Source organism: Phodopus roborovskii, unplaced genomic scaffold (genome assembly GCF_943737965.1).
Source record: "Phodopus roborovskii unplaced genomic scaffold, PHOROB, whole genome shotgun sequence".
Lineage (NCBI taxonomy): Eukaryota > Metazoa > Chordata > Mammalia > Rodentia > Cricetidae > Phodopus > Phodopus roborovskii.
This window is the reverse complement of record NW_026125675.1, coordinates 2,525,505-2,549,969: the sequence shown is the minus strand read 5'-3', so window position 1 is coordinate 2,549,969 and position 24,465 is coordinate 2,525,505. Positions and strand designations below refer to the sequence as shown.

At 43.8% G+C, this 24,465-nt stretch overlaps 1 protein-coding gene across 6 annotated transcripts in view; it reads right to left on the bottom strand.

The window, feature by feature from the left end:
- Positions 1 to 1,218: 1,218 nt before the first annotated feature.
- Positions 1,219 to 24,465, bottom strand: part of Ikbkg (inhibitor of nuclear factor kappa B kinase regulatory subunit gamma) — a 30,007-nt gene continuing 6,760 nt past the window's right edge. For 3 of the 6 annotated variants that reach the window (XM_051178346.1, XM_051178345.1, XM_051178344.1), the window contains exons 2-10: positions 21,471 to 21,672; positions 20,267 to 20,478; positions 17,378 to 17,496; positions 14,286 to 14,438; positions 13,442 to 13,517; positions 7,918 to 8,061; positions 7,479 to 7,621; positions 4,510 to 4,571; positions 1,219 to 4,198 (exon numbers count right to left, since the gene is read on the bottom strand). In XM_051178346.1, coding sequence (XP_051034303.1) covers positions 4,056 to 4,198; positions 4,510 to 4,571; positions 7,479 to 7,621; positions 7,918 to 8,061; positions 13,442 to 13,517; positions 14,286 to 14,438; positions 17,378 to 17,496; positions 20,267 to 20,478; positions 21,471 to 21,657 — 1,239 coding nt within the window. In that variant the 5' untranslated portion in view covers positions 21,658 to 21,672 and the 3' untranslated portion in view covers positions 1,219 to 4,055. The remainder of the gene's footprint in view (positions 4,199 to 4,509; positions 4,572 to 7,478; positions 7,622 to 7,917; positions 8,062 to 13,441; positions 13,518 to 14,285; positions 14,439 to 17,377; positions 17,497 to 20,266; positions 20,479 to 21,470; positions 21,673 to 24,465) is intronic. The other 3 variants (XM_051178347.1, XM_051178348.1, XM_051178349.1) reach the window with 3 other exon arrangements.

Here is a 24,465-nt window from a genome sequence, read left to right as displayed (position 1 = left end):
AAAGGTCAATGAGTTTCCCATGTGAGTTAAAACAAGGTAATGTGATTTAGGATGGAGACTTTGGATGAAAGAACTTTTGTTTATACTTAGATCTGAATGACAAAAAGAAATCAACTGTGTAGATTAGGAGACAGAGCCTTCTCAGCAAGGAAGACAACTGACAGAGGCAAAAGCCTTAAGATACAGAAGTTTGAGGAAAGGAAAAAGGGCTTTTAGGGGAGATGACATGAAGTTAGAGCAACTTAAGGCTGAGGATGGAGTTTAGACCTGAAGCAACAGAAAATCAGTGGAGGACATTAAGCAAAGTGGAAACAGATTTACCAGATCATACTGGTTGCCAGTTAACAATGGATAATGAAAAGCCTGCAGTCTCAATGTTCCTAACAGTCACGGCAAGATGAAGGAACCCAAGACACCTCACACTGAGCCTGGCTAGATCAGATTTTAACACTGAACTGCTTCTCTCAAAACTTTGATGTCCTTTTCCCTAATTCTCACAGTAGTAGACAGATGGCCCAGGTACCTGGGTGTGAAGCCAAGAGCCCAGTAGTTACTAAATAGATACCTCTTCCTCTCTCCTCCATATCCATGATGTTGTCCACAGCTTCATACCTAACCCCTCATGCTGTTCTGACCATCTCTGCAGATTGGCTCTTTCCATCACTAGATAATGAACAAAATGTTCTTATGTTACCAAATATCCACTTTTTTTCACATGGGTATGCTTATAAAAAGGAAACACAAGGTGACCATGTGACAAAAGTGACAGAATTCGACATGCAGGGCCAACCAGGCGGCACTAAGAATTGCTGGGACCTGCTACACAATGAAAAGCGGGCCTGGAGTGGGTTATATCGTATGAGGAACCCACTCTGCCCACACATATCTCAGATCTCTGCCCTCCAGAACAGGGGGACAGGAAACCTCTGTTGCCTAAGCCCCCAACGAGTGGTACTTTGTTGCTGCAGTCACAGGAAATCCAGGTTCCATGTTAGTTGACTTGGTCCCTTGCACCACTCTGTTGTATTAACAATGAGCTTTCCTCAGTCATAGGCAGAGGAAACCTCAAAGCTGTATGTAACAGCTACTTCCTATATAATGAATGAGAATTAAAGGCATAGAAATAGCACAAAAGAAAAATTTTGTTACTGGCAGTTCTATCCCTACATCCACCAAGTAAGGAGAAGGTGCATGCTTGCAGGTCTTCTTTATTTCCCATTTTATACATAATTTAATCTTCTGACCTTTTTATACCATACTACAGAGAATGTTCCATGCAACAAAATGTTCAAGATGCTGGCTATGCAGGCCTGTGTCATCAGATATATGGGCTATTTCATCACAGCTTTTGGTGGTGACAAATGATGGTACCATGAGAGGGAGGGACTCCAAGGAATTAATCACTGTGAGGATGTTTCCAGAGTGCTTGTTCCATCCATCTCACCAAACAGACCCCCTTGAAAAGGGAAATACTTCAAGGTCTTACCATGCCTGAGGGTATCAAACACAGGGCTAATTCCTTGTGGGGTAAGAGGGAGTGAGGACCAACAACCAGTTTTTCCAGGTCTAGTTAAGTAATTCCAGAAAAGAAAGAAAGAAGCATGTCCCATGTCAGGGAAGATGGCATAATCTCAAATCCTTGATATCTAATGTGTGGTTAATCATGCATTATGGTTCAGGGTAAGAAGGTGTCAAGAGCTCCCACCTTCTAGGAAGAATACTAGGTCCCAGCCATTGCCTGGAGCCACACTCAGATTTTGGCTTCACCAGTCCATGGAGCCCAAACCAGAATGTTCTCAACCTTTCAAGCTTCTGGGTGATCCTGATGTGCAACATGGGTGGCACTGACTTTCTAAGCCACTTTCAGGATAAAGTACTGATCAGAAATATACCTTTGCATCTCTATTTATCCAAGAAGCATGAAGCCCATAGAGCCACTGCAGGCAGTCAACAGCTCTTTCCTACTACAGCCAACCTGCCTTTCTCAGTCACACCCACTGGCTCTGCTAGGAGCCTATAAGGGCCTGACCTCCAAATTCTGAAGTCTAGTGGTCACCATAACCCTAGAAACCAAGTCTCTCTAGCAAAATTGCAAGACTTAAAGGCATCTGCCTTTGTGTTTACTCAGGTTCTAATGATATCCCTCTACTCTGGGTTGTGTGAGCTCAAACCCCTAGAACTTGAGAACATGACTTTATTTGGGAAAAGGATCTTGGAAGGTGTAGTGAAGTAAATCATAAGCTGGAGATCCTCCTTAATTACCAGATAGACCCCCCCCACACACACACACACATCTACAATTTGGTGTAGAAAAGGAGACCACAAGGCCCCAGAACCAGAGATTGGAGTGATGGGTCTATAAGCCAAACACCACCAAGAACTGCCAGAAACCACCAAGAACTGAGTGAAAGCCTGGAATTGATTCTCAGGAGAAACATAACATCTGGCTTCCAGACATAAAACAGTAATATTTTTGCTGCTTCAAATTTCTGAGAATTTTTAGAACAGCTATAGGAAAATCATAGACCACCAAAAAACCAAATCAATAGTGCTCCTGGAGGAAAATTAGATTAGGTATTTAAATGAAGGGCTCATGAGCAAAGAACATTTCTATTACTTTAATATTTCCCCAAAGATCTGTATGATAGATACCTGGGAATTAGGAAACAGAAAATTTGCTCCTCATCCCCTGAAAATTCTAAAGAAGCCCCCAACTCAGGCTTACTTTTTAAATCCTAATTCTACTCAGCCTCCTCACTCTTTATGGGCAAGAAGCCCTGTGAATAAAAGCCCAGACAGGGATTGATTTATAGGTTCCACTCAGAACCATGAAAGGGTTTCAGGCCTGAGGAGTCAGCAAGGCACTACTGCTTTCTCAACTCCAACTTCCTTTCTTTACTAGAATTGCAAGGCTAATACTAATGACTGTAAGGTCCCAGAAAATGTCTAGATCCTTGCTCACAATCTGCCAGTCACTACTAAATGATTCCCAAGACAGGATTATCTGGGCTAGTAGAGAATATGCCATCACAAACTCCTAGACTGTGATGAACTATGGAAACCACCATTCACACAAGACAACAATGTGCTTCACAAAGACAAGAACACACTGGTGCTAGAAAAAAAAGCATGTATGTGAAATGCCCTTCTGTCAGAGCACAAAGCAGTCATAACTCCAAAGCCAAAATATGGGAGCAAAGAATGGGTATGAGTACATAAACTGCTTCTAGGCCCCAAAACAGTAACACAATCAAAGTGGAGCAAATGTGCACTTCCTGGGATAGATAAGAGCTAACATGACTCATGATCAAAGAGCACCCCAAAGCCCAGGAATAAAGGGCAATGATGCAACACAAAAATGGGTAGAAAATATGAAAATCCAAGTTACATCAGCGGAATTAAAAAGGGCCCACATACCCCAGAAAAAGGCACTTAAGCACACTCTTTAGTAAAGAACCTCATGTCTAGCAGATGACAGAAACACAAAGGTTGACCCACCTCCTCCATGGCAAGGCTGCAATGTTATGTCTAAGCATATGTCTTAAAGGTACACATAGGTCAGTGTGCAAGTACTTTCACTACACCATTAGTTATGGTAGCAAAAAGATGGAATACTTCCCAAGTGTCCATCACAGGCAACATGTTATGGCCCTAAGTGCCACATACCCTGGGAAGACAGCCTGCAGCTCAGAGCAAAAAAGGCACCAGGTAGAAGGAGTAAGAGCTGCACCCAGCCCTGCTTGGAGAAGGGGTGCTCCCTGAGAGCCCCTGGCCTCCATTCTAGACTACCTAGGAGAATAGAAGAGGGAGGAAGAAGCTACCAGAGGTAAGTGGCTCAGGCACACAGAAGAAAAGGGGAAAAAACAGCCCTGACTGGGGCTGTCTACCCTAGTGGAGAACTAGCAGACCAAAGGGCTAAAGCAAGGGTCCTACTAGGTCCTGAGGCCAGCTCTCTGACAACAAACCCTTAATTGTGGACTATGCAGGTGAAACAAGAAAGCACAGGTTGCATAGTTCGGGACATGGTATCACAAGTGGCCTTATATCTGCTGTTCCTACTCTATACACTCCATGACATGTATCTGTAGAGTGTCCATATCAGGTGCCTGATACTGGCACTTGGGACAACAGAAGTCAGGTGGCTCTTCAGGAGGACTTCTCCGCTGGTTGGGCAAAGCCAGATGAAAGGAGTGGTGAGCTGAGAAAAAAAGAACAGAGGCTAGCTGGATAGGCTTCATACACAGACTTGGTAGACCTCAAAGGGAAGTAGAGGCTAACAAGGTACTGAGACCTACACATACCACCTTATTTGACTACATGTGTGGCTGGGAGCCACCTCCACCAACACATTCCTCCTTTTGCCTCCAGGTGGTGTAGGCTACTGATGGGGGTGGCCAGTAAGAACTCCCCAAATCAGAGCAGCAGGGAGACTAATGCATGTTTTCGCTCAGCACAAGAGTCTGCCCTCCCTATCCATCTCCACCCACCATCTACCACCTGTTCACTCACCTGGAACAGGAAGTAAAGGGGGTTGGGAAGTCTCTACATGCCGCTTCCTCATATCCTCAATCCTTCAAAAACAAAAACAAAAACAAAAAACATTCAATCAATGCCTACAGGGTTTTTTATGAATAAACACTTTCATTGAGATATAATTCATGTACTATACAATTCATCAATTTAAACTGTATCGTTCACTGGTTTTTACTATAATTTGCATGTCCAATCGCTTGTGTAATTTTAGGATATTTCATCATCTTCCAAAGTTCCTGGGTTCCTCCTACACCAGTTTCCTCAGAACCTTACTACAAACTACCACATACCTGGTAGCTTAAAATAACAGAAATGAGCCCGATTCAGGTGCCCTGAATCAACATATCAGAGGACTGGGCAGAAGTACTATACTCTCCCCTAGCTGGTGGTAGTTAACAGATTCCTTGGTATTTCTTGGCTCGTAGCTGAATTCCAGACATGGCCTTCTTGTGTCTCCCTTCTGTATATTAATGTAGTACTTCTATAAAGACCACAGTCAATTTATTAACCTGATGTGACATTATGTTAACTAGTTACATATACAAAGATACTATTTCCAAATGAGGCCAGATTCTGCAGTTTTAGGTAGATATGAATTTGAGGGAATTGTATTTGTACTGGTTAGTTTTTTGTTAGTTGGTTACTTTTTTTTATGAGTTTGACACAAGCTGGAGTCATTTGATAAAAGGGATCCTCAATTGAGTTCATGTCCCTATTAGACTGATCTGGAGGCAAGCCTGTAGGGCATTTTCTTCATTAATCATTGATATGAGAGGGCCCAGTTCACTACGGATGATGCCATCCCTTTAGGTATAAGAAAAAAGCTGAGCAAGCCATGGAGAAAAAGCCAAAAAACAGTTCCTTCATGATTTCTGCTTTAGTTCCCATCTCTAGTTCCTGACCTGACTTCCCCCATCGTAGTACAACTGTAAGCAAAATAAACAATTTCCTCCCCAAGTTGGTATTTGTTTTTTTGTTGTTTTTTTTTTCCATGGTGTTTATCACAACAGTTAACAAAACTAAGTCAGACATTAGTACCAGGCTCTTGGGGATTTGTTAAGACAGACCTAGCCATACTGTTTTGTGGAAGACTGTGGAAGGACTTTGGAACTTTGGGCTGGAAATGCCATCATCAAGCAGTTAGAGCTTAACTGGGTGTTCTGTGGGAGTCAAGGAAGGAAAGAATGCTGAGAGCAATGCAAATGATAAAGTTTCAGATGAAAGCAAAGCAAAGATTCTATCATGGCCATTTATGTGGTATTTTGAAATAAGAATCTGTAGTTCTGGTCAGCTGGGGCTGAAGAATCAGGTGTGATGAACAAAAGACCAGCCGTATTGAAGTAAAACCTGTTTTAATAGGACAATTGATGCTAGTTACCCGAAGCAGAGAAAACAGCTGTGATTAAGAGAACAGCATCACTGAGGTTAAATCTTCTAGATTCTAGAATCTAGTTATCTCCTCAGGATCATCTTCTGCATACACAGAAGCAGTATTTGAGAGGTCAGGAGAAGCTATTTGTGAAGGTGCATCCTCAGTGCAGTAGAGATGCCAGTACCATGACACAACAACCAAGGATAACAGTAGCTGTGAAAAGAGCCAGCCTGAGCTTATGAGACAAGCTATATATGCTGTGAAAGGTAAAGACAGAGAAGTACAGCTGCTCAAGCCCATTGGAGCCCAAAGGTTTATGAGTGGGTCCTGGACATCAAGCACTGCATTTTTCACACTGTTGGATTTTGGTTTTGCTTTGATTTGATTGTGACTGTGCCATGGTTCTTCACTCTTACAGTAAGAAAATATGTACCTTATTATTTTATAAGAGCCTAATGAGACATTGGAAGGACTTTGGAACTTTGGGCTGGAAATGCCATCATCAAGCAGTTAGAGCTTAATTGGGTGTTGTGTGGGAGTCAAGGAAGGAAAGAATGCTGAGAGCAATGCAAATGATAAAGTTTCAGACATTTAGAGACATTATTTTTAAGAGTGGTGAAATGTTTTAAAGACTGTGGGATTTTCAAATTTATGGGAGGAGGGTTTGTTTGTTTGGTTGGTGTTTTGTTTTGTTTTGTTTTGAGACGGGGTTTCTCTGTGTAACGGCCTTGGCTGTCCTGAAACTCACTTTGTAACCCTGGCTGGCCTGAAACTCACTCTACAGACCAGGCTGGCATGAAACTCAGAGATCCATCTGACTCCCAAGTGCTGGGATTAAAGGCATGTGTCACCAGTGATCAGCCTAAATTTATGTTTTATCTTAACATGAATTGGAGGACAAACAAGAAAGGAAAGGTTGTGGTGTGTTTGTAAGTCAAGTTGACAGGGTGTTAACTGTGCTGGTTGGCTTTGTCAACTTAACACAAACTGGTAAGAGAGAATCTCAATTGAAGAATTATCTCCAATAGATTGGCTTGCAGGTATAAGTTTATAGGGCATTTTTTGGTTAATAATTGGTATGGGGTGCCCAGCCTACAGTGGGTACCCATGGACTGGTGGGCTAGGTTGTATAAGAAAGCTAGCCAAACAAGCAAGTAAGCATCATTCCCCTATGGCTTCTGCTTCAGTTTCTGCCTCCAGATTCCAGCACTGACTTCTTTCCAAGATGGATTGTAAATTGTAAACTGAAAATAAACCCTTTCTTCCCTTAGTTGTTTTAGTCATTATGTTTATTATAGCAAATAGAAACCAAACTAAGACACTAAGAAACCTAACATCCCTACAAAAACTCCAGCCTTAGATACCTCTCAATACATGCATTTTCTGTGGAGTTTCTAGTTGGATCAGTGGGAAAGGTCACTGTTGGAAGGACAGGACACAGAGCAGCAGGAAGTACAGGAAACTTAACACAAACAGCAAGAGCCATCAATCTCCTGCAGTTACTACTAGTTGCTGCTAGTATATGCCTGCTCTGTGTGCGGCTGTGCTCCTGGCTACACTCTTAAAGTCCCACCTGGCTGATTCATGGCAGCCAACCTTCAGCTTGTTCAACTCGCGCTGCAGCTGCTCCAGATGTTCCTGCAATAGCTCTTTCTTCTCCACCAGCTTTTCCCGGGCATGCCTCTCAGCTTGGAAGTCAGCCTTGTAGATATCCGCCTGGCAAATAAAACAAAGGTGTGCCAACTATCCATCAGCTGCCCATCAGGCATTCTATGCCATGTCCCAGAAGAACAGAGTCCTGTTATCTCCCCCAGTATTACATGATACTACACTGGGAACAGATATGAAAGCCTGTGATCCCAAGGGCACCAAGAGGTCAAAGACCAATGCAAAGGACTCAAGAAGACTAAAAAAGCGGCCACCAAAGAATGATGCCAAAGAAGTGCATCAGATCCCATTGTCTGGGAGGGTAGGCCACACATGTGATAGGCAGGTTGGAGCAAAGCTCTCACCTGGGCCTTCAGGACTGGCACAGTCTCCATCACAATCTTGTGCTGCTCAGCTTCTTCTTTCAGTTTATCAATCAATTCCTGTTTGGCTACCAGGGCCTCCTCAGCTTGCTGGAGCTGCTGCCTCAGATCTTCCAGCTGCATGCCCTACAGAAGGACAAAGGGTGCTGGCAGAGTCTCTTGGCCCATAGTGGGGCCAAACTACCTCCCTGGCTGGCCACTGTTCTGAGAACTAAGAAGGAAAACTAGTCCTTTGGGCTTTGGGTCAAATGAAGATTGCATCCTGCTATGGCTCTATAGTACAGAAATGCTGAGGTCTTTCTTAGGATGCACAAAGATTTTATGACTGATAGGAACTCTGATGATATATAAGGCACTGCCTCCTATTCTGCTTCATCCCCTTCAGAGAATTACCAACTAGGGAGCCTTTCTCTAACTCCTCACGAACAAGAGCCACCCTCCCCTCTGTGGCCTCTCACTCCACAGTAAGTACTATATGTACTAACTCTCCACAGACTGCAAGCCCACCATACATCAGGCAAGACTGCAACCCATGAGTCCTTCCACTCTGCCACTTCGTCAAAGGTATGCTTATCACACACATACTATACACATGCACCCATGTTCTCAACCAAGAATTCCCTTCAAAGATTAAGCAGCCATTTTTAAAAGATGTTCTTGGTTATGATGGATGGTTTTATGATGTGTTCTTAGATTCCATTAGGCAGTATTTTATTAAGTATTTTTGCATCAATGTTCATGAGTGAAATTGGTCTGCAGTTCTTTTTCTTAGTTGGGTCTTTGTGAAATTTGGGTATCAGAGTGACTGTAGCCTCATAGAAAGAATTTGGCAAAGCTCCTTCTGTTTCAATTTTGTGTAATAACTCAGACCAAGAACAACAAGATGTTATGTACTCACTCATAAGTGGACATTAGCTATAAAATATAGGATAACTATGCTACAATCTACAGATCCAGAGAGACTGAGAGCAGGTGGAGATGAGAATACTAGTGATCAGGTTGGGGGGGACATGAAGGGAAAGAGTGCTGAGGGTGCATTTCAGGGTCAGGTAGAAGTCTAGCACAGGGGAATCACCCAGGAGACTATGAGAAAAACTCCAGCTTAGACTCCTTAGCAATAGCCAATAAGTAGCCTGAACTGGTCTCTCCTATGACTTCCCAAAATTTAATGAAAATGACTGTACAACATACCCAAACTATGGGACACAATGAAAGCAGTGCTAAGAGGAAAGTTCATAGCACTAAGTGCTTACATTAAAAAGCTGGAAAACTCACAGGCTAGTGAATTAACAGAACAACTGAAAGCACTACTAGAACAAAAAGAAGCAAACTCATCCAGAAGCAGCAGATAGCAAGAAAGTCAAATTGAGGGCTGAAATCAATAAAAAATGACACAAAGAGTTCTTTCTTCAAGAAATTCAACAAAATAGACAAACCTTTATCAAAACTAACCAAAAGAGCCAAGCATTGGTGGCACATGCCTTTAATCCCAGCACTCGGGAGGCAGAGGCAGGCAGATCTCTGTGAGTCTGAGGCCAGCCTTGTCTACAGAGATACACAGAGAAACTCTGTCCAGAAAAACCAAAAGAAGAAAAGAAAAAAAGAAACTAACCCAAGACAGAGAAAGAGAAAGAACATCCAAATTAACAAAATCAGAAATGAAAAGGGGGACATTAAAACAGACACTGAGGAAATCCAGAGAATCTTCAGGTCATACTTTGAAAACCTTACTCCACAAAATTTGAAAATTCAAATGAAATGGACACATTCCTGGATAGTTATCACTTATCAAAATTAAATCAAGAACAGATAAGCAATTTAAATAGACCTATAACCCCTAATGAAATAGAAGCAGTCATCAAAACCCTCCCAACCATAAATAGCCCAGTGCTGGACAATTTCAGTGCAGAATTCTACCAGAAATTCAAAGAAGAGCTAATACCAATACTCCTCAAAGTGTTCCACACAATGGGAGAAGAAGGTTCATTAACAAACTCTTTTTACAAGGCCATAATTAACGTTGGTACCCAAAGTTGGTGACAGACCCCACAGCCATTCAGTCCCAAATAAGCACACAGAGACATATTAATTATAAAACTGTTGGCGGATAGCTTAGGTTTCATATTGGCTAGCTCTGTCTTAATTATTATCCCATTTCTATTAATCTATGCATTCACATAAGGCTGTGGCTTACCCATAATCCAGCATGTTACTCCTTTGGCAACATGGTGTCTCTCTCTGGTAGCCTCTCTGCCTTCCTTTCCCCAGCCTTCTCCTGGTGTGGTAGCCCCAACTATATACTTCCAGCCTGGCTACTGAACAATCAGCATTTTATTCTTCAACCAATAAGAGAAACTATACAGAAGGACATCCCCCATCAGGATGGTCCAGGTGAACAGGGATGGAGTGGAAGAGCAATGAAAGAGATATCTTAATAGAGAGAGCCACTATGGGCTTAGGGAGAAACCTGGTGATAGGGTAACTCTCAAGAGTCCACAAGGGGGACCCCAGCTAAGACTCCTAGCAATAATAGATGCCCAAACAGGCCTACCCCTGTAATCAGATTGGTAAATACCCCAACTGTCATCATAGAGCCTTCATCCAGTGATGGAACCAGACACAGAGATCCACAATTAAGAACCAAGCCAAGCTCCGAGAATCCAGTTGAAGAGAGGGAGGGGAGAACTTATGAGCAATGGAGATCAAGATCATGATGGAGAAATCTACAGAGACATCTGAACCAAGCTCATGAAAACTCATGAACTCTATAGACAGACAGCTGTGGAGACTCCAGGGGACTGGACTAGGCCCTCCATATGTGAGAGACAGTTGTGAAGCTTGGACTGTCTGAGCAGCCCCTGGCAGTAGGACCAGGATATGAACCTGGTACATGAGATAGCTTATTGGTGGCCACTCCCTGCGGTGGGATGCCATGCATAGGAGAGGGGCCTCACCCTGCCACAACCAGATTTTGTTGTCTCCTCATGGAGGTCCTTACCCTTGAAGAGGAGTGGACTGGAGGGTGAGCTGTAGGGGAGGGAAACAGGGATGGGAGAAGGGGTGGAAGGGAGAACTGTGGGTGTAATGTAAAAGGAAATTTAAAAGAACAAATATTAAAAAAAAAAAACTAAAAGAGAATAAACTAAAAGAGGAAAACTAAAAATATAATAAAGTACTTGTGAGGACCTGAATACAAGAGAACCAATGTTAAGAAAAAGAGCTCCTGAGGAATAACACCAATGATGTCATCTAACTTCCACATATATTTATGCATATGTATACACACAAAGTGATCTCTAGAAACTAAACCCAGTTTAGGTCTGATGAGGATAAACTCAAAAAGTGCTCTAAATCACCCTAGAAATGTTTCAGGGGAAGCAAAGAAAAGGCTAGAAAAATGGCTCAGCAGTTAAGAACACTTGTTGCAGCTGGGCAGTGGTGGAACCCACCTTTAGTCTCAGCATTCAGGAGGCAGAAGCAGAAGAATCTCTGTGAGTTCAAGGCCAGCCTGGTCTACGAAGCAAGTTCCAGGACAGCTAGGTCAGTTACACAGAGAAACCCTGTCTCGCAAAACCAAAGAGATAAAAACAAAAAAGCACTTGTTGCTCTTGGAGAGAATCCAGGTTTTGTTCCCAGAACCCACATTATGGCTCAACAACATCCATAACTACAGTTCCAAAAGGTCAATCACTCTTCTCTATGTGACTGGGTATCAAGTATAGGGTAAATGGCCAGCTAAAGAAACCCACTTTGGCCAAGTGACAGCAGAGTCACCTCTGCCCCTGACCAACTGAATCACAGTCAACCAATCTCTGAGCACCTTGACTATGAACCCAGAGCCAGTGAAAGAAACACACCCAGGATCTGAAACCTGAGCCAGTGAAGGAAACACTTTATCCCTGAACCCAGAACCAAAGAAAATACCCTGACTTTGAAACCAGAGCCAAAGAAACACACTTTGTCCCTAGAACCAGAGCCAGTGAAAGAAATACTCCTTGGTCCTAAAATTAAGAGGCAAAAGCTATAATGGACCAGTGAAAGAAACAGTTTGCCCTCAAATCAGAGCTATCTCTGCTCCACTAAACTAACCAATCCCTGAGCAGAAAATCCTCTCCCTAGGAAAACACCACCCTCTAGAAGCCCTATATAAGTCCATCTGCCTGTTCAGCTGTTGGTTGTCCTTTACCACCCTGGCAGAAGGCAGCCACTCTCCTGGACTCCTTTACAAATAAATCTCTTTCTCAAAAAGAGTCTTGGGTTATCCTGCATGTTCTCCTCCCCTCATGTCTTCTCCCCTTCTCTTTTTACCTACCTACCTCCCAATGTGGGCAGTCTATATGGCCTCTGGTAGTGGATCAGTATTGATCCCTAGTATACCAGTGGACTTTGGGAGCCCATTCCCCATGAAGGGATACTCTCTCAGCCTAGACACACGGGGGAGGGTCCAGGCCCTCCTCCAAATGATATGACAGACACTGATGATCCCCCATGGAAGGTCTCACAGTACTTGGGGAGTGAATAGGGGATGGGGGCTTGGTGTTTTGTGGGGGTCATGGCAGGATGGGAGGGAGAGGTAACTGGGATTAATATGTAAAATAAGATTGTTTCTAAATTAAATAAATTTTTAAAAATATAAAAGAATCTTGGGTGAAGATCTTCATTCACCAGCACAGAATAGAAGAACTTGTTAGGATATTCCCTTAAGGGGACTGAGCAAGGTTGAGAAGAACAAAAAAAAAAAAAAATGCCATGACATTCCCTTAGGGGACTGAGCAAGTCTGTAGCAGAAAAGTAACTACTTCTTGCCACATCCGGAAAAGATTGCTACATTTCTGCATGAGTTTCCCCTTTAGCAGACTGTAACCTAAGAAGGTAGAAGAAGCTGTTGACCCTGCTAAGACGTTCCCTTACAGGAACAGAGCAGAGCTCAGCTGTAATGGCCCTCTCTAGGAAATGAGCAGGATTGTTATATCCTGCGTGGGGAGTGGGGGAGGATGCGCCCCAGCTTCAGGTAGACTGGCTTCCCAATAAGTCAAGACACTCCAGAGCTGTAATACTCACACTCACTTTTTTGGTGCCAAAACAAGGCACTCACATTCACTTATACCAAGTTCACATAATTACATATGTGCAAGCAAAATACTTCTATTAATACTTCTCTATACATTAAATAACTATAAAAATGTTTTCAAAAAACTATAAATGTTTCTGGGACTTCCCCTGGCTCTGATCATGAAGGAACTGCCATACAGTGTATCTGAAGGTCATAGACACAGATGCCCTACAGATGTTCTGTGGATGCATCTCATCTCCTTGTGGCTACCTATAAACTGTCAGAGCTACAGCTCCAATGACAGTGTTAGGCAACTTGAGAGTCCCTTCCAAAAGTTAGATGTGCCAGATCTCAAAACTTACATTACTCCCCTTCAGGTATATTGGGGGGGGGGGGGGCTTTCCCTGGAAAACCCAGGGCAGCCATACTTACTAGCTTGTGTTCTTCACTCACCTTGCTGCTCTTGATGTGGCTGTCGTAGTCTTGGAAGAGCTGGTGATAGGCTGCCTGCAACTGAGCCAGCTTCCGCCTGTGCAAAAGGAGCTGTCACTGAAGAAACTGCTTTGTCCCAGTACAGCCACAGCTTGCCTGGTATAGCTTCACCCTCTTCCTTCTTGTCCCATAAAAGACCTGAAATGTGGGCTTCCTGGATTACATGTAGGCTCCTGAGGCCATCAACTCTAAGACAGGCTTTGCTGACTGCAAGGATACCCTGCAACTAATTTGGCTGCTACATAGTTCATGTTTTCATTAAAGACAGCATCTTGGAATATTTACAACAAGGGCTAGGGTACAACTCAGGAGTAGAACCTTTGGCTAGCACCAAACACTCCACCCTTAGGACCAAAAAGAAAATAAATATGAGAAATGTTTTCAATAAAATGGTATCTGACTGTATTCAGCACAAAACAAAGAGGCAAGGAGATTGTTCTAAATTAAAGAAAACTCAAAAGGATCCTGAACCATATGCCAATAGCATGCTTACAGCCTGTGCAGGCATTGTGGGCCCGGGTAAGTCTTTAGGGCCAGCTTGAAGCCACCATGGCTCTTTGCTTTCCTTACACCAAGGGCATATTTCAATTGTGGTGACAAGAACTTGTGTAGGACATATAGTAAAATATGAATGCGGATGGAAAATACTTCTGTTTACATATAATAGTTGATTCTGTCATTAGCAAGGCAAAGGGAGAAAGTCAGCTCTTCCATACATAGCCAGTCCCTACCAGAACTCCCCAAAAGGCAGAAAGTACCATAGGTGCTCTGGGATCTCTTGGTACCAACCCTCCGAGCCACTCACTTCTCCTCTGAAGCAGCCTGGCGCTCCATTCGCAGGGCAGCCTCCACACTCTGGTTCTGAATGCGCAGCTGGTCCACCTGCACGCTGTGCTGCTGCTGCAGCACCTCCCGCTCACTCTCCAGCTGTCTAACCTGCTCACTAACTGCTCGTATCCTGGCATGCAACAAAAAAGAACATACTGAAGGGGCTGGAGAAAGACAGCCTGGGGAAGGGGTCAGGTCCTGAACAGCCTGTGTCTGAGAGCTGATTCTGGTACCAGAGTACAGGGACCATGGCAGCCACAAGATGAAAACTAAGAAGCATTTCCTGCAACTGGCCCTGAGGTCGTAAGAGTGAAAAAGCTGTCTTTGACCCCTACCAGCTGCAACACTTGGGAGAGCAGGCCCTGTACCTTACCTGAGCCAACATTGTCAGTGGAAGTGTGGGTGAGCGAGCCCCAAAGTTGTAAGCATAGGAGAGCTGTCCCCACTACTTGTCTGTCATGTGGTAATGTGGGGAGGTGAAAGATGCCCCCCTTTACCCCTCACCACCTGCAACAGACAAGAGAGCTGACCCTCCTCCTTACTAGCTGCAGCATTCGGGAATCAGTCCCTGTCCCTTGCCTAGGCAGCACAGCAGAGCTGCCCAGTGGTTGAAGGTGATGGTGACCCAGCCCCAATGTTGTGAGCAAGAGAACTTCCCCCATTACTCATCTCACATGTGGCAGCCCACATCCCACCCATCAATGCCTGAGAGATGTGCAAAATCTGGTCTTAGAGTCATAAGCTGTCCTTACCCCTCACCAGCTGCAGAACTCAGGAAAGTGGCCTTCTGCATCTCACCTGAGCAACACAACAGAGCTGGCCCTAATGGTGCCAGTGTGGAAGAACCAACCCTAAGGGCTTGAAAGCAGGAGAACTGGCACCATTCCTCGCTCTTTGCTGCAAGAGGTCAATTAGCCGGGGACAATGCTGCAGTGCTCACCCTGGTGTGAGGACAGAGGAGAACTGGTTGGCAGACCACAGCTGCCCACACCCAGATCCAGGGTTATGACTTGACCTACCCTAATATCTACCCTATCTATGATCTACTAGACCTGACCTGCAGACCCAAAGCTGTGGAATCTCCACAACACAGGGCAACAACAGCATATCCAGGAAGAGTCCTACTGAGGGCCCAGTATCTCTAGTGTAGTAGAAACCAGAAGTCTCAAACCTGACTAATGACTCTTTAAAATGAACACGTACAATTAACAATATATGGACAAAGGGATTTACAGCATGACTCACTGTGTCATACTGTAGCTTCCACAACAAGATTTTTAATTTTTCCCTTTTTTATTTTTTTACCTTTTTTCTCTTAAATTTTGGGGGCATGCAAGGGCAAAGAGTAGATGCAAAGGGACAGGGAAATGAATAGGATCAAGGTACATGATGTAAACGACACAGAATAAATTAAAAGAAGAAAAGAAGCATATCCTGATGTGTTTGCTTCTTATGCCCAACATAACACAATCATGTGCAGTTGGCAAGGAGGTAGACAAGGAAGAGGATTAGGTACCTGCATGCAAGCTGCTGTTGGGACCAGATGTAAGGAGTCCCCAGGAAGGTGCCAAAGCAGTCTGGGTAAAGGTATATCAAGAGACTCTTCTAGAAGCTGCAGGGAAGACTACCATCTGAGCTGGATAGCACTGAGCTCAGGGATAGGCAGGAACTACTGTGTTACTCACAACTCAGATAGAGTCCCAGGCCCCCTCATGGGAGGCTCAGATTCCATATCTAAGTAATACAGCCTCATGGGACAGGATATAGCATCAAAGTCTCAGAGACTCCATCTCTCCCTCTATACTCTCATTGTAAAAGCTTATGTATTCTTACCTATATCACCGATGCCCTCCATATCTTCTGATCCTGGCCCACAGTACCCTACAGCTTCCCTTAAACCCCAGTTCCCAGGCACTAGCCTCATCACCATGGTACATCCTTATATGCCCGTTATAAAGGCAATGATGATCATTTCCATGGGTCTCTGAGGTAGCCTCTGACTGAAGGTCACCCCAACTTTGCCAGGGCAGGTCTAGACTACTGGGCTTGCTCATCTTAGGCCTTTACTCACACTGCCCTTCCCCACCCACCACCTCCAGTGGTCTCTGAACCCAAGTCAACTCCTCCCTCCTACAGGACAGAAGCCCCAACCTACTGCTCCACAAACACAATGACTACTTACTGCCCTGAAAGGGCAGGACCAAAGCTACCCTTCGCCAACTATCTGGAGGACAGCCGCAAGTCAGTAAGACAGACACAAAAGTGCCCATGCCTGTGACCCAATGGTCCCATGTGGCAACACAATCCCCTTGCCAAGGCCTAAGGCCACTAGTTGGCAAAATCAACTAAACACCTTTCTGCTAAGAGTCAGAAATGTTGGTTCATGCCTGGTAGAGGATGTGAATGTGACCAACTCCCAATAGAAACTTCAGTCTGGATAGTAAGATCGTGAATGTGGTCTTGGGGGGAGGGAGGCTACAATGCTTCCTAAAGAATAAACTGAACCCAAGTGTAATGGTTTGAATGAAAACAACCCCCATAGGCTCATATGGAGCAACATTATTTGAAAAGATTAGGACATGTGGCCTTGTTGGTGTAGGTGTGGCCTTGTTAGAGGAAGTCTGTCACTGGGGAGTGAGCTTTGAGCTTTCAAATGCTCAAGCCAGACGTAGTGTCTCTTCCTGCTGTCTGCCAATCCAGATGTAGAACTCTCAGCTCCTTCTCCAACACCATGTCTGCCTGTATGCTGCCATGCTTCATGCCATGATAATAATGGACTAAACCTCTGAATGTAAGCAAACCCCAATTAAATGTTTTCCTTATAAGAGTTGCCGTGGTCATGGTATCTCTTCACAGCAATAAATACCCTAACTAAGACACCCAGTAAATGGTCAGATACTGGAAATAAAAGTAGAACTAGATTGCTGAATATCTGACCAGGGCTCTCCCAAGGCAGTTATGAAGGCGGCAGGGAATTTAAGAAGACTGTCAGTCCCTGAGAGGAACTCCTAGGGCCTCATTCAAAACCCTGGAAAGGGCCTCCTGGGCTAGCTTCCTCTCCCTACTCACCTTCCCTCTAAAGTTTGTCGTTCTTTGGTGGCAGCCTCCAAGCGACTCTGGCTCTCCTGGAGTTCTCCCAACAATGATGTCACCTGGGCTTTCACAGAGGCCTTGTCTTCAGCCATCTGCTGCAAGAGAAAAGGTACTTTCCTATCACTACTACTTTCTCCCACGATGCCCACTTTTGGCATCCCCAAGCAAGCAGCTGATGTACTGAGGGCTTCTCTTGCCCCTCAGTACCTATAAACCTGGGTACATTGGAGGCTCATTAGCCCAATGTCTATCTGTCCTCCCCCAGTCACCAACCTTGACTTTCAGCAAGTAATGAACCTTTCTCAGTCTCTTTGAAGCTCTATAAAAGGAGACCAGACCAAAGACAGCAAGAAAAATAAACAACCTAGTCCAGATATACAACAGGTGAGAAGTTTCAAAAAATGAGAATTTTTTTAAATACTGAGAGTTGAACCACCAAGAAGACTCTTCGGGTAAAGGTACTTGCCATCAAGGCCAATGACCTGATTTTGATCTTCAAAACGTATATGATGGAAGGAGAGAATTAACTCCTACAAACTGTCGTAAGTGCTGGGATATTAAACCATACTCAGCTCAGCAAAACTTTAAGGTTGACCAAACATTAACATGCCTTCAAACAACTTAAGGTCACATTCCTGGAAAAAAAAAAAAAAGATCACATTCTTGGAATGTTCCAGACCCCTTCCTGGTTCTTACTTGCAAATGGTCAGAACTGTTAAAAGGACAGACTATTCTAGCCAACACATGCTCTAGGCTGGAAAAACTAGTAAGTACAACCAGCCATGACTCCTTCCTCTAACCCTCTCAAAATCCATGTATTTCCTATGATACTAACCCTGTCTCAAAAACCCTGAGTGCTACTCCTTTAAAATGGAATCATCAGAAAGGTTAGGACTCAGATTCCCAGTAAATGGTAAAATCCTATATTGATTTGTACAAGCTCATAAACACACTGGCCTCATCACATTGACAGTAATACCCTTTGTCATTCATTCACTTGAGCTCCTTCCCCTGCCCAAACATTCATTTTCTTTCTATCTCTATTTCCGTCTTTATCTTATTTTTTGAAATACTAAAAACTGAATTCCAGGCCTTACACATGCAAAGTATATACTCTTATTACTGAACCACACTCTGGTCCCTATTGTCATTTTAAAATTCCCAGTCATTGGGTGGAGAGATGGCTCACTGGTTAAGAGTACTTGAGGCTCTTTAGATTATCAGAATTCAGTTCCTAGCACCACAACCATCTAGTAGCTTACAGCCACCTAGAATTCCAGTTTGATGGGATTTGATACTCTCTTCTGGCTTCCAAGGGCACCTGCACACGTTACATACATAGACACAGACACAAACATCCAAACACATAAATAAAAATAAATCTTGAGAAATGATAAAATAGGGCTGGAGAAATGGCTCAGCCATTAAAGGCTAGGTTCACAGCCAAAAAAAAAATAATAATAATAATAAAATATCCAGTCACCTGTGCAAATCACCAGCACTCAGCTAGCTCTTTCTCTCTCATTGTTATCAGTTACTGAACAAAATCTGCTTTCATGGCTTTAATAACTGTCCACTAATGTTTCACATTAGTATCCTTATAAAAAGAGAGGAGGGTTGTGAGACAGCTCAGGGTGTCTCAGCAGGTAAAGATGCCTGCCATGATACCAGACAACCTGAGTTTAATCCCTGGGACTTACATGGTAGAAAGAGGGAAATGACTCCTGCAAATTGTTCCCTGACATACATATGCACACCATGGCATAATCATGCCCACATGTATGAGAGGATGCACAGACACACACACTACACAAAAGAAAATGTAACAAATTTTAAGAACAGGAAAAAGGCCATGTGACAAGAGAGCTGGGGAGCCCCAAGGGTTGCCAACACTGACAATACACTTGAAGAAGCACCTGGAATAGCCTTTATGAGGAACCCATCTGCCCATACCTCCAAAACTGGGGACAATCTCAGTTGTCTAAGTCCCCACTATGTGGTACCCTGCAGCTGTCTTCTCAGACAGGAACCAAATGCTTTGACCAGGCACTCTCAGCAGCATTGTGAACTTAGCCCTACACTGTTAAAACCTGACTAAAGCAACTCCTCCCTACCCTTCTTCCCCAGATTAACTCTCCCAGGTGGCACAATACCTGTTCAACTACTGTCACGGGGCTCCTGAAACCAGCCAGTCCAAAAAGGCCCTGAAATATCCTATCATCTCACACTAAGAACACCATCCTTTGGAGACAGTGCAATACAAGACAACTTACAGGCCTGGGACCAAATATTTTCTCCAAATGTGCCTGGTAATCATCTCTGAGACCCCCGAGGCATCCTGCCTGATGAGAGTGCCTTGGCTTATCAGGGGCCTAAGGACCTACCAGGCTATCTAGACTGATGGCAAGGTATAAGTAAGGGCCTTGGAATATATGGTATGGTACCAGTTGGATTTCAGGGTACCTAAGATCTGAACAAACTGGGCCAGGTGTCCAAGCACTCTATGCCTTCACAAGTGAGCCCCATATAAACCCTGGCTCCTAAGACATAGGCATGCTCCCTGGATGACACTGCTCCATGTACACTGCTCACAGCAAAAGTACTGCTCCCTGAGAAGCTCATATCTGGCCTCTACTGGCTCCTGCCCTACATGTCTTGTACCTTGGATGATTTTAATGTGGACCCCTTCACTGTAATAATCTAACAGTGAATGTGATGGCTTCTCTTGGTTCTAAAAGTGTTCCCAGCAATCAAGCTGAAAGAAGTCTTGGGGAACCCCCAACAACATGCCTCCTATGAGAACATGAATTTCATTATGGCCTTCAAACAAAGATGGGGCACAGGGGCTATCCACCCACCAGCTACCTGTTGGCATTTCTTCAGGTGCTCCAAATCCTTTAAGACCTGTTCCCTCTGCCTCTGCAGGTCAAGCTTCTCCAAGCTCAGTCTCTCCACCAGCTTCCTGGCTTCCTGGAATTTGCACATGAGGAACTCCTTCTCCTCCCGCTGGCTGACCTGAAAATGCAGGAGCTCCTCACAGCGTTCCCTTAGCATCTGATTGCTCTGCCTGATGGCATCTGGGGACAGGGAAGACAGAAAAGTAGATGTGGATTCTGACAGCATGGCACCTCTGTAATACTAGGTGGCCTTTTTCAAAGAAGTCAAACAAATTTCCAGCCAAGTCCACTGATGATATGCCCCCAAGTGCCTGCAATGCATTACTAAACACATCATCCTCACTTGAAGAGATACATCAAACACAACTTTCTTTTTATGTGCTTCATTTATACTCTGTTCAGTTGGGGGATATCCCTACCCTGGAATATTTTGTTCTAGTCCTCCCAGGCCAGTATCTCTATCTTCAGGATCAGGGGGCCCTAAACAGCCTGCAGACTTGGGGAAGTAGTCCCCAAGGCAAATTTCACTGTGTAGTTTCTGGCTACAGCCTAGGAGCACAGAAGGTGCAAACAGGACAAGTTAGTGATATCTTGGACTTGAATCATCATCTTCAGCTGCATATTTAAGTACAGTTAATACCTACCTTACAAAATGAGGGTGACATGATCAGGGAGACAGGGTGCCAGTACAGAAAACACACTCAAAGACCTCTTCTCACCAGAGCTGACCACACTATTCCAAGAACAGTCCACACTACATCTTAGGAAAAACCCTCTCTCTCCCAAGGAAAACCATATCCCCTCCCACCTAAAAGCTTGCTGTGTTCTAAGAAAGACCAAGCCTACTACCATTGATCCCTATACCCCTATGCCCCTATACCCCACGTTTCCCCCTACCCACCATAGCTTCTCAGCTTGTCCTCTTTTCCCCCTTCCCCTTCCCTGGTGCTGGTCCTGAACCACATTTTTTCCTGTATGTAAATCTTCACGGAGAACCCCACCTTTAACCAAGCAAGAAGATAGCTAAGTTTGAAATGCTGGCTGGTTCTTAGGAACATAGCCTCAATTGTACCCTACCAATATTAAAGTACGGGTGAAAATAAGTTTGCCCTTAGTGGGCCAGGCCCCTCCTGACTTTTTACTCCATGCCTCCTTCACACAGAAATCTTCACCTCGCAGCTCTTGGTTCTCTTCCAGGCAGCGCTGGAGGGTCTCAGGAGTACCCTGCTCTGAAGGCAGCTGTAACATTGCTGGCTTCCCCAGAGAAGATTCTTCACCCTGCATGTCCTGGTCCCCTGCTGGGCCACCACTGGGCTGCACCATTTCACTCAACTGATTCTTCCAGAGGTGCCTGCTCATCCAACAAGACAGTGTCTAGAAGAAAAAGACAGTAAGAGTGCATGACACAGAGCAGAGTTCTGTCAACCAACACAAGGCATTCAATCTATACAGAAGCCCTAGACTTCCATTCATACCAAAAGGCTGTACACTTTATCTGGTGGAACCAGATACAAAAGTAGAGTATGGATCTAAGACATAGCAAATATTCCCATTCCAAAGAGAGAGTTACTTGTGGAAGGAAAGGACAGTGTACTGGGAATTCTATCTCCTCACTTAATGTAGTAGAATGGTTGATGTATCCATGTCCTAATTCCTGCAACTCAAAGACATCCTCTCAGTGGAACTAGCCACACCCTTCCATGAGCAGGCCACACTCCATCTTAGCAAAAACCTCTCTTTCCCAAGGAAAACTAAATTCCCTCCCACATAAAAGCTTGCTGTGTCCCAAGAAAGATCAAACCTACTACCACTGATCCCTATACCCCACTTTTCTCCTTACCCATCATGGCTTCATAGCTTGTCCTAGTTCCTTACTTGGAAAAAAAGGAGCTTTACAGATGTGATTAAATTACAGACCTCAAGCCAGGCATGGTGATGCATGTTTTTAATCCCAGCAATTAAGAGGTCAGTCAAATCTCTGGGTTCAAGGCTAGAATACTCTACATAGTAAGAACCTGTCACACAAATATTAAGCTCTCAAATTGAGATCATCCTAAATTACAGGGTTGGGCCATGACCTCAATAACAAGTACCCTTCTGAAAGACAGATGAGACAGGACTGGGGATATAGTTCAGTGGAAGAGCATTTACCTAGCATGCACAAAGCCCTGGGTTCAATTCCCAGCTCCTCATATACACACAAAAGAGGCAAAAGAGAGATGAAAAACAGGTGGAAATACAGGGAGATGGCATGAGAAGACAGAAGCTGAGATTAGACTGATATAACCACAAGCTAAGGAACAACCAAGCCACTAGCAGCTGAAAGACACGATACTCTTGTACAATTTGCAGATGAAGTGTGGTCTTGTTAACCCTCTGGCTTTATTCTCCTGGCTTCCAGAACTGTGAGATGTCAAATTTCTGTTGTTTTAAGCCACCAGGCCCGTGGTCATTCCTTAATAGGAATCACAGGAAATTCAAACACTTGATAAGAGGATTCAGGAGAAAACATTGCACCTGAGGAGTGTTCCTTAGGGATAAAGGAAACCTCTGGTGTCTTCTATATGCTAAGAAATTTGAAAGTAGGACTTGCAGTGTCAGTCTGAGACAAATGACACCTGGTTTGCTTATGGCTTATCAACCAGATGAAGAACATGCTGGTCAGAGCTAACCTGGAGACTTTCTAAATCCTGCCTAAGACTGACTGCCAGGAACAGGACAATATCAATGCAAGCTTCCAGAAGTGGACCTTCAGTAAGGGAAGATGCCTGTAACACTGAAGAAAATTAGCTATTTACACTAAAAGTGTTGATACCCATAGATCCATCTGCCCAAGCTCACCTAGCTGACCCTTCCCCTCTTCTTCACCTAATTTTTTTCCTTCAGCTTCCAGAAAAGCCTCTTCTGATGTCTCTCACTCACTCAAAAGATGATCTTCTTGAGGTCTTTTCACTGAGTTCCCATTCCTTCATGTTGAGGTGCCTTGGGACCTTTTTCCTAACTACATTCACCCCTGCAGTAATTCTCCCAGTCTCATGGCTTTAACCCAAATTTTAATATTATATCCCAAATAGTTCTCACTCCTAAATTCCGGATTCACATACCAAAGTAATTGAATGTTTAGAAGTCTATTCAAGGGGCTAGAAAGATGGCTCAACTGTTAGGAGTACTCAATGCTCTTCCAGAGAATTTGGTTCTGAGCACCCATGTTGGGCAGCTCATAACCATCTATAACTCCAGTTCCAGGGGATCCAATGTACTGTTCTGGTCTCTGAGGCACACACACACACACACACACACACACACACACACACACACACGCATGCACGCACGCATGCACACACACACAGGCATATACATATACATAAAAATTAAAATTAAAATAAAAAGACATCTTCTCAAAATTAATTTCTCAGGCCTAGAAGTATAGCTCAGCAATACAACACTTGCCAAACATTCACCAGACCCTGGATTCCCCAGCACTACCCAAAAAAATGAATCTCCCAAATCTACTTCTACCCACAACTTCCCTTACTATCAGTTGAAAACAAATCCATTCCCCAATTATCAGGACAAAAAGCTTGAGTATCTCTGAGTATTTGCTTGTTTGTTTGTTCAGTTAGTTTTTCTGTTTTTCTCTCCCCCCTGCCCATCATATCTAATTCATGAAGAAACTGTAACATTACCCCCTGCTCATCATCATAGCTAATTCATGAAGAAACTCTGTAACATTAAGTATTTTAAGTGTGACCATGGTGTTGTAGTTATATTTAGAGTCCTTTCTGAAAGACATACATAATAAAATACATGTCTGAAACTCACAGCATAATAAAAGTGAGATACCAAGGATATATATACCCAAAAGAAATGAAAACATGTGTTCATATATAAATGATCACAGCAGCAGCATTATTCAAAGCAGCCAGAGTATAAACAATCCAAATGTCCATCAACTGATGAATAAGCAAAATCTACAACCACATGCTAAAACAAGAACATATGCTCCAAATAATTACAAAGAGAAAGAAATATCACCAAAAGCTATATACTCATAAGAAATATGCAAAACATGTAAATCCAGACAGAAAGTAGTTTAGTGGTTACTTAGAGAGATGAGGTGGATTGGGGTTTCTTAGTTAGGGTTTCTTGTAGGGGTGCAATATTCTG